The 9,961-nt window shown below is 39.5% G+C and overlaps 1 protein-coding gene across 2 annotated transcripts; it reads left to right on the top strand.

Moving 5' to 3' along the window:
- The first annotated feature begins 1,084 nt into the window (after window positions 1-1,084).
- On the top strand, window positions 1,085-9,460 carry LOC122534841 (uncharacterized protein PFB0145c-like). 2 transcript variants are annotated; one of them, XM_043665835.1, is made up of 5 exons: window positions 1,085-1,416; window positions 1,739-2,285; window positions 2,377-2,492; window positions 6,972-6,976; window positions 9,198-9,460. In XM_043665835.1, exons 1-5 carry the CDS (start codon window positions 1,328-1,330, stop codon window positions 9,257-9,259), a joined length of 819 nt encoding a protein of 272 aa, XP_043521770.1. In that variant the 5' UTR covers window positions 1,085-1,327; the 3' UTR covers window positions 9,260-9,460. The 2 variants fall into 2 exon arrangements, with proteins under 2 accessions (XP_043521770.1, XP_043521771.1); XM_043665836.1 differs by lacking the exons at window positions 6,972-6,976; window positions 9,198-9,460 and adding an exon at window positions 3,268-3,302 and having other exon boundaries at window positions 2,377-2,488.
- Window positions 9,461-9,961: the final 501 nt, after the last annotated feature.

The raw sequence follows: 9,961 nt of genomic DNA, 5'->3' as shown, positions 1-9,961 counted from the left end.
TATCTCTTCCTCTCGCCAAACGTATCGTAAAACGTACGATATTTCCTCGTTCTCTCGCGAGTTACTGACTTCGTCATTGTCGTTTCAAGACTATCGGTGTCTGATAATAGTTTGATTATTCTACGAAAGTTTCAGGACTCAGTTTTAAAACGTCACGGTATACAAATACCTTCTTCGTGAACCGTCGTACGTACATACACATGAAAATACGCGTATCCAGCCGCGCGTGGGAATTTCGGATAATTTGATAAGGATTCATGTCAGCTTGGGATGCTTCTCTCCTCCATGGTCAGAGTGAAATTCCTTATTCAAGTCGCACGCGCGCCGGATGGCTTTTAAATTCCGTGGCCCCCTTTGATGGGGGCCGCTTTCGAAAACTACGGGGCACAACAGCCACGTAAATCAGAAGTTTGATACGTTGGACCAGCCGGGAGGCATAAATCACACGCAGAAATTATATTCCCTTTGGCCTTTTTTTTTTTTTTCTCCTCCTGGCCCGCGTCTCTTTGCCAGGATGTATCTTCTTTATGAAGGTCGCCGAACAACATCGGAATCAAGTCTCAGAGAGACTACACGTTTCACCTGTCTAATCCTGTTCGCTTCAGAAGTTATGTTTCCGTGGCGGGATCTGTGTGGAATAATGTCTCGTATAAATGCGTCGACGCCGGATCAGAGATGCGATGAACCGTCGAGAAATTGATGGCAGATTTTTTTATACGAAAGAGAACGATGGCACGAGATATACTGTGTCTCTAGTTTAAATTTAAGTGTTTTTTTCTTTTTTTTTTTTTTTTTGGAGAAACATTGCGAGCAGTGTTTACGTAATATTTGAATTTCAGAGGCAAAAATGGTGGCAGAGCAATGTAACAACAAAAGACTTTTTTCATTGGATATTATGTATCTGTGAATGTTCGCCTGGAACCGTGTTAACGATTACACGGGAAAAATTACGTTTCCAAGTAACTTTTTTCTATAAATTGTATATTTTTAGTAATATTTAATTTTGTTTTAACGATTAACTGTAAGATTACCCCTTAATATGAGCTATTCATATATCGTGCACGTGACATGTCAGTCACGTGACTGTTCGACAAGTGACACGAGTGTGCTTCTAACGTTCTATTTCTGCGTTAAATTTAAATGAATTTTTAATTTTCACGATTAATTCGACTATTTTTGAATTTTCGTGGAAATGGAATTTAAATGTCGCGCTCGATGTAAGTTCAGGTGATTTCGCGCGACACGAAAAGGCGGGAAACGTGTGTGACGCACATTTTGTGAATCAGCTGTTTCTTGTTGTTTTAATTCTTCACGTGATCGTGAATTTATGGTTGTGATTTATATAATTTGCGCAGTGATCGTATTCATTTACAGAGGAGCCAAATTAAAGATCGAAGAGTGGCTTAAAGAAACAAGGTTCGTTACCGTACACGTGATACTGCATGACTTTTTGAGGTTATATTGGCCTGTTGCTCTATTCTTTTTGCGTTTATTTCTGCCCCATATTTCTGCGTTTATTTTGCATAACGGCTTATGAATTTCCATAAAAAACCGCACAGTGATGCAGTAAATGTTAAAACAATTCTTAAAATTTAATCACATGTTGTATATATTGTATAGTAACAGTCATATGATATTTTTACTTGAAAGTAAAATATCATATGACTGTTACATATTCAAATATTTGTGAATTCTTTGTTAGATGATTCTAACTTAATGTGCATGATTATATTTACAGAATGAGTAGATTGTCATTAAAAAGGCGTAATTCGACGCATGAATGTTCGCCTGGAACAAGTACCGGTGAAGTACCCACTGATAAAAACAATGATTTACCAATTTATGAATTAGTAGAAACTGACTCTTCAATATCTTCAGAATCATTAATATCTGACATAAGCTATGACGAAGAAACAATGCCCAAGTTTGAAAAATACACACATTGCATAAAATCAGATGAAGATATTGATCCATATGATACAAATGTAAAGCACAAGACCACAGAGCCTTATTGGAAAATAAAGGAAGCTTTAAATTATCTCAAAAATAAGTATAATTGCAGTGATTCTGATTCTTCTAGTGATTTTGAATCGACGGAGTCTCATGAAAGAAAAAAGCAAAAAAATAATGCTGAAACTGTAGAAACTGAAATTAAAGTAGAGGCAAACAGAAAAGTAGAAGAAACTGTGGCTCAAGTGGCAATAGAGCACAAACAACTGATAGCTGGGATAAATGTGAGGCTTCCTGTGAAACCTTATTCAAGTCAGGTTGCTGTAATGCACAAGGTAAGAATCTTTCTTATTGAAATGACTAATTTAAGAAATAGGAAATTGGGAAAATGATTTGTTAATAATAAGTAATAATTGTATTTTTTAGGTCATACAAGGCTGTATGAAAGAGGAGAATTGTCTTTTGGAGAGTCCAACAGGAAGTGGAAAGACTTTGGCTCTTCTTTGTGGTGCCCTAGCATGGCATGATCATCATGTTGGTGAGTTTAAGAAATTGATTAAACAATTACAAATTACAACACTGTCCCGGTGTTTGAAAACATTCGTCCAAATTATCAAAATCCAAATTCTCTCATAAATTAAAGTTATTCATTCGTGTGATATTTTTTTTTTTTTTTAATCGCTAAACTTTCTATTTCATTTTTTTGTTATTCTCGTGATAATTAGTTGTTAAATTAGCATCGCGTTTAATCGCTTCATTCTACGGCGACAGGTTTGCGACTGTCGAGAAACTTTTCGAGATTAAAACACAGTGTCTAGTTCATTTTGTTAAAATTTCCCCGAGTTTCGCCAAAAGTTTAAAAAGTTTTAGTAGACAATTTCTTAACGCGTTATTGTAACAACAATGTGCATCGTCTCGTGAAATGTGCAAAATGTTACCACGTCATCGTGCCACGTCTTTGTCATTTAAATTGGTTTGTTGCTCGAGTCTGCGAACTTTTCGGGAACCTGCTTCTGTCATAGAACGACTATCGTGTCCGGAAAAGCGAAGAAAATTAACCATTTATTTAGGATAAATATGAAGAGTACAGGAAAAAGATATGAGAAATACTTAATGAAATATGTCAGTTCACTAATTTTAGTATTATTCATTAGATGAGAAGATAAAAATTTAGTCCAATTATTTCTGAATCATCGAAATAAACATAATAAGCAAAACATGTCGATGAATTCGTGTTAGTAATTATTAAAAGTATTATAATTTAGTCTTGGTTGGTATATAGAGTCATGTCTTTGTCCTGTGATCTTCATTATACAGTGTGTCTGATGCAGCGATGATTTTCATGGAAAGATTTGGTGAGTACTTGCATACACTCTGACATTGATTTTCATACATTCAGGTATATATATCCAATACCAAGATTTTATTTATTGGTTAGACTATAGAAAGTTAAAAATTTGGAGCTCGAGTTTGGCACTGTAGGATAGAAACCATAGTCTACAATATTTGTATGATATTTTATTAATAGTCGAGACATTTAGAGAGGTAGATTTAAAGATAGATAGACAAAGAAATTCAATTTTCCATTTTTCAAATTATCGAATCAGAGGAAACTTCAAGCCATCTCATTTTGCTACAAAAAGCAAAAGGATCAATTTTCCATGCCACTCATTTACCCGGATAAAACAAAGAATCCCCGGCGTAGAATCAGAAGCCAAGTAAAAAAATTAGTGACGAGCTTAAATCCTGTTCGATTCTCAATACAAAAGGATTTAAAAGATCAGTCTTCCACGCCAATCATTAACTCTAATAAAAGAATCATCCCCGTGGCACAGTAAAAAATAATAATAATAAAAGAAAAAAGAATTTAAAATCGCCCGAAGAAGGAATTCACGTGACAGTGGTGGAAAGTATGAAGCGTGTAATCAAGGACTTTAGCAGCACGAGAAGGAGAACGTTGAAGAAGTTTTGCGGTGGAGGACGGGTTGAACCGGCTATCAACCCGTCCTATTAATTTAAATTATTCGACCGTTTCGGTTAGCCCTTACGTACGCCGGATTCCGTGCTTGTCCTCGGGGGCCGGGTGCATGCCGCTAATTGGCCGCGATTCGCGCAATTCCTAAACAATTAGAATTCGAGGTTGAAAAACTCGCGATCGTGAAAAGCGCGCGCCTGGTGGTTATCGGTACCAGTTCGCGAGAGGACGCGAGGCCACGCGTAATTTCGTCACTGCGTCTTACCTTTCGGTTATTATGTCGCATTTGCATAATAGCCTGGCCACTTTGTCGCGGTAGTTTTCTCTGGCGATGGGGACTATCGTTAGGGGGTTGATTTAAGGATACGAAATGATACCGTTGCTAAATTAGAGGTATATTCGAGCTAACGAAAAATTACGTGGATTTGGAATTTCTAACGATCCCTTCGAACTTTCGTTCATCGCGAAGCTCGTTCTCGCCAATTTCGAATGTAACGACACAAGTTTCCTCTGTAATTTGTGGACGGCGGGATGCTCGTCGTGGGAAACTCAGATGAACAAAAATGAACAAAGCGTGTACGTACTGTGTCTGTGTTTTACGATTAATGTGATATTATAACGTGAGATTTATCGAACACTCGTATAGAGAGACCCCGAACGAAATCTGTATGTATCGTAAAAATATAGGAAAGAAAAGAAAGAGTGAAAATATAAATTTTGATACGTGCATGTACCACTTAAAAATTTGCATACAAACATTCACAGTTCACTGATTCGTTACACAAAAACGACTTGAAAACGCTCGTTTGCATTACGATTATTCCGCGCTTACGTGATATTTCACAACGATGTGCAATCCCTGGGATTAATAAAAGTGATCGTTGGCGTGGTTTTCCACGGAATACATATGACGGGAGAGTTGTATCTGAAATTGATCGTCGAAAAGGACAATCTCGGATTCGTGAACGTTTTATCTGATGTTTCTTCTACGGTTCGAGGAGAGGAAAAATGAGTGTTCCCTATCGACAATCGCGTCATTTCTTATCTGACGAGAGAGAGAGAGAGAGTCGCGACTTTGGACGGGCCATTGTCTTTCTGACAATTCCTCGGGGGTGGCAAAGTTGGGCCCGATGATTCAGAAACTCTTCAGGGGGTTACGTATCGTAGCTGCTGATCTTAATATTCCACTGGATACCAAACGGAGACTATGACGTCGCCTCTTCTTCTCGTTCCATTCGTGAATTCTGTCATCCAATTGCGTAGAAACTTCTTGGGAACTCGAACAATTTACCGGATATGATAAAATGGTAAAAAATGTAACTAAAAACGATAATTGACGAGAATTATCTGTTAATCGAGATTAATTAAGTGAATTAAGATTGATAAATTGTTGATTCTAGAATAGATAATTAAAAATCACAAATTCACGATTTACCGGAAATAGAAATTGAAAAAATTACTCACGGAATTTAGAAGTTTCTACTGTTGCGCTTTAGGAATTTGGATGACTTTTATAAAATGTACAAGTTGGAGTTTTATTATCTCCATTGTCCACATTCTTGCGTGCATTTCTAATTTTAATTTCTCTCGTACAAATTTAATTATCCGCAGTTTCTGATGAAAAAAACTAGTCGATTAAAGTCAGTAAAATACGCCGTCGCTTAATTCCTACGGAAAGTCGACGACAAAATTCTGCATTTTAACGACGAGTTGAATTTTCGTTCATCCACGGTAGAAAAAAAAAAAGCAAAAAAAAGGTACGCCGTGTATTTTCCCATTGAAAACGTCGAAGGAGCAATTGGAACAAGCCAGGAAGCACGTCGTTCCGCTTCCGGAATCACGGATGGAACCTCCCCCGGGTTTCCTCCTCCGCCTTCTCTTCCTTCTCTCGTGACAACGTCCTCGTGAATCTGGAATTATCGGGCATGCGAAACCCCTTTCCGCTTGGCGGATCGAACGTGTCCCGGCGTGTAGAGGAAGGAAATCCTGGGATTAATTGGTACCTTTCTGATGCCAGCCGTATCATTGCTGCCAGCAGTTTCCCTATAGTGTTGCCACGCTGTATTGCGTTGCTAGGGGAAAATCGTGCCGAGGTGTTGCGCGTTCGTTTCAATCACGCGAATTACGAAATCTTCGATCTCTGATTGCAGCAAGATTACGGATCAGAGAGGCAGTAACATGTTCTATTACGTTATAGAGCAACCCTGAATTTTCGAATCAGACGATTTTTTCCCTTTCGACTCATCTTTAATGAAAATTTACAGAGTAGTTTACAGACTGGTCAATTTCACTACAAGAAAGTTTACTTTCCTGATTTTACATGTACGATTCTCTTCGTTTCAAAGAGGATAATAATTTTCAAAGAACAAATAATTTTCGATACTGAGATTGATCTTTTTCAATATCACCATCATTTCTATGCTTTCCAACTTTTCCAACTCAATGAACGTTTCCTATTTTTTTTTTTTTTTACCATTCAATTTATTAAAAAGAGAGAGAGAGAGAACGATCACTTCGGGAAGCCTCGTAAAGTCAAATACACACTTGTTGAATAATTCTCGTTATTTCGAAAAAAGAAAAAGAACTTGGTGCTCCATGTGGAACGTGATTGGACGAGGCGCGTGCGGATAGCCGGCGGCCTACTTTGATTTCAGTACTCGTGTCGCGCGACACTCGATACGCTTTGTAGTATGCATTCGTAATTAGGCGAACGAGAGAGAAAGAGAAAGTATGTGTGTGTGGTGTGTGTGTGTGTATCGCCTGGTCTCGATTAGCGTTAGTCATGACAGCTTGTCACTGCGGCTCGGCCCAGGGCACGACATGCTCCTTTTTCCAGTTATAATTCCCTTGCTCCTTTAAAACCTACCACTGTCACGCTCCAGCACGGAGGTCGAGTGGTACTGCTAGCCGCCGAAACACCGTAGATTCGTATGCCCGTGGAGAACGGAAATAAATCATTAGTCCCTCCGACCGCTACGCTAGAAAACTGTCCCTGTGACGTTGGTTTAATCGATACACCCGCTCCACGTCCGCGATGACCATCGAGGGTGCGTTCTGATTTATCGCTTCTACTTTTATCCCTCGTTCGTATCGCGGTTATTTAGCAAGTTTGGCCAAACTTGGGAGCCAAACTTGGTGGAGATTTGCGCGAAGCATGGAAGAATTTCGATTTTTAATAATTACGTGCACAATCTTTAGATTTGTCTCTCTGTTGCAGCTAATTTTTCATACATTATATAATTCATTGTAACAATGTATAATTTTATATATTAATTCAATGTGATATTATAATTTAATAAGGTTCAAATAGATAGTTACAAAAATGACAGTTATCTGGCGATGACCAGAAACTACCGAAAAGTTTTAATTTCCATCGCGTGGCATCATCCTTCTTCTCTAAAAAAAAAAAAAAAGAAAGAAAGACAAATCAGTAATCTCGTAAATAAATCCATTTTCCCCAATTGTGTCGGAGTTAGAGTTTAGTAGCTAAATTGAATCTTTGCCAAAGCCCTCTTCGTCTCAACCTCTTTATTCGTAATCGAGAATTAATGACAAATTTGCCTACAGATTCACAATTAAACAACCTTCTGCTCGCGAAACTCTAAAAAAAAACAATGTACCCCTCAAAATGCCCGTTTCAAAAATTCAACCAGCCTCGCTCCAGTACTTACCTATGCCACAACCGATGATTTACCATCCCGTGAACGCAACCCACATTAATCAGTCAATCGTTGAAACTCGCGTTCCCTCGCTATTATCGAAGAATCTGCCCGTCGAAATTGTCTCTTAACCGTATAAACAGCGAAGCAACGATATTTCTGTCCACGAGAGAGAGAAAGAGAGGAGACACAGGAAGGAAGGGGATGGATCGTGAGAAGTCTCGGTGGGGTATAAATTTCGAAAGTTTATCGCGGAATCGCATGCCGGCTAATGTTACTTTATTACGCGGGTTCGTCCTGACTTCATCCATGTACTATGTACGAACGAGAGTACGGGGAAGGCTCTGGTCTGTAGACTAGGGTAGAGTGAGAGGGCAAGGGGGCCATTGTATGAAAGTTGCCGAGTCGCAATAATTATCGGCAAACGGGGAATTATATATTGTGTCTCGAGCGATGCCGACCCCGTGAATCGTCTTTGCGCCTCAGCATGCAACTCGGCCGCGCGCGCGCGCGCGCGGAATACGCTCTTCTGTGACGTTCTGACATTAATAACCCCGCGGGCCGGGTCCTCCCGTGGCTTTTGTTGCGACGGAAGGTACCAACCGTGGTACCATCGTCGAGCATCGTTCCCAGAAAACGAACATAATCGCTCCGCCGCACTCAACCGGGTCTCCTCGGGCTGCACGAATATCTGTTTATATGCCGTTGTCTGAATTGATTTTCCTGATCCTTATTCGACGTTTTTCTCCCTCTCAGCCACCGACTGCAGGAGAGTGGTCCCTTCGCAGTTTTCGAGATTTTCCTCGAATTTCTGACATTCCGACGGGGCTGAATCTTTTTCGTGAGATTTTCGAGCAAGTTTCAGCATTTCTATGAAATTTTGGAATATTTCGGGAAACTTGCACGAAGGATTTTGCCAAGTTGTATGAAATTCGTACCTCGTCGAAGAATTTCACGTAGAAACTCCGCGATATTTTCTTCATTTTTCATTTGAAAGTCGAGGAGATGATACTTCAATCTTCTCGCGTTAGATCTGAAAAAGGAAATACATTTTAATAATTTCATATCCTTCCTTAATGACAATATTCCTCGAGCACAATATTAAGGGTCGTCTTCGTCAGCGAGTTAATCAGTTCGATTATTTATCCAATCCGCAAGTTTCAAAGTATCTGCGCTTTTCGCGCGATTCACGAGAAGTTGAACAAACGCTCTAACAGCCAGCGAAACTTTTGTGGGATACATCTCGGTTAATTACGATATTTAATTTGGAGGATCGTGGTGGAATATTTGAAGTTGGCGAGAAAAAGAAGGAAACGGGACGCCGACGGGCCTGTACCTGGCAAAGGAAAAGCGATTTGCTCCCTTGAGGTTTTATCTATTAAAATTTAGACATCTTGAACAAGAGTTGCTAATGGAACCGGCCGGGTTACAGAAACGTTGACGTTGAAATCTAAAAACTAAAAACTAAAAACTGTTACCTTTGAAATGGGGTATTTCACTGGCAGCGAAAATGTTTTTCGCCGGTTGGTTTTCAAGTTACGTAACATTTTTCACGAGGTCGCGTTTCTTGATGGAGTCGTCTTTCTGAGAGAATTTTTCCGAAAAAAGGAAAGAGAGAGAGAGAGAGAGAGAGAGAGAGAGAGAGAGAGAGAGACGCAGAGGGCAAATGCTTTAAAGGGCCGCATAGAGGGAAAAGGTAAATTTTTGCGGGGTTTCAACTGGTGGCTCGTGAAATTTTAATGGCTCCGCCCGGTAGATGATATCCAATCTTAAAACGAATCCCATTTTAGTCTTCTCTCAAAGTTAAATCTCTAATTCTAAGTTAATATCGCTCGTCTTTATTGCATCATTGATTCAAATAACGAGTTTCAAATTCAGTGACAAATAAGCTCTCGTGGTCAAGCATGAATACAGTTTAGTGTCTTTTATCATTTTAACCTCTTTTCAAGCTCTAAGCAGTCTCTTGAGTATAAAATACGTTAATTGTGATCGGATAATCTTTGAAACTGGCAGGAACATCTATGTTACTCCAAGTTGAACAGAAATGTATAATTGCCTAGATACTTATTTACTACTATTTGTAAGTGACCATCCATCCCTATTTCTCTTTCTGCGTTGTTGTTAAAAAAATGAAACGCGACACAAACTAATCCGCGAGCACTCCGAAACCACCAAGTACACGGAAGATGCTTTTCGGAAGACGTTAACAAAACGGCAAAGAGAAAAAGGCAGACCAAATCGCGACAGAGGAAAGGAAGACACAAAAGCGTAGAGAGAAAATCGAAAAGGGCGAGGGAGGAAGGGCGAACGAATGGAGGACAGCAAACGAAACGGCGATGGAGCGGATAGAGAGACGAAAACAGGGAGGTGAAACGGC

The sequence above is a fragment of the Frieseomelitta varia genome, unplaced genomic scaffold, assembly GCF_011392965.1.
Source record: "Frieseomelitta varia isolate USP_RPSP 00005682 unplaced genomic scaffold, Fvar_1.2 scaffold_643, whole genome shotgun sequence".
In the NCBI taxonomy this organism is placed as follows: Eukaryota; Metazoa; Arthropoda; class Insecta; order Hymenoptera; family Apidae; genus Frieseomelitta; species Frieseomelitta varia.
This window is presented reverse-complemented; position numbering and strand designations above follow the sequence as displayed.

Excerpts from the sequence above, each read along its gene's own strand:
- LOC122534841 (XM_043665835.1), top strand. The coding sequence starts at position 1,328 with ATGGTTGTGATTTATATAATTTGCGCAGTGATCGTATTCATTTACAGA. Across the intron at positions 1,417-1,738 it reads GAGTGGCTTAAAGAAACAAG|AATGAGTAGATTGTCATTAA; the intron begins GTTCGTTACCGT and ends TTATATTTACAG. Across the intron at positions 2,286-2,376 it reads AGGTTGCTGTAATGCACAAG|GTCATACAAGGCTGTATGAA; the intron begins GTAAGAATCTTT and ends TGTATTTTTTAG.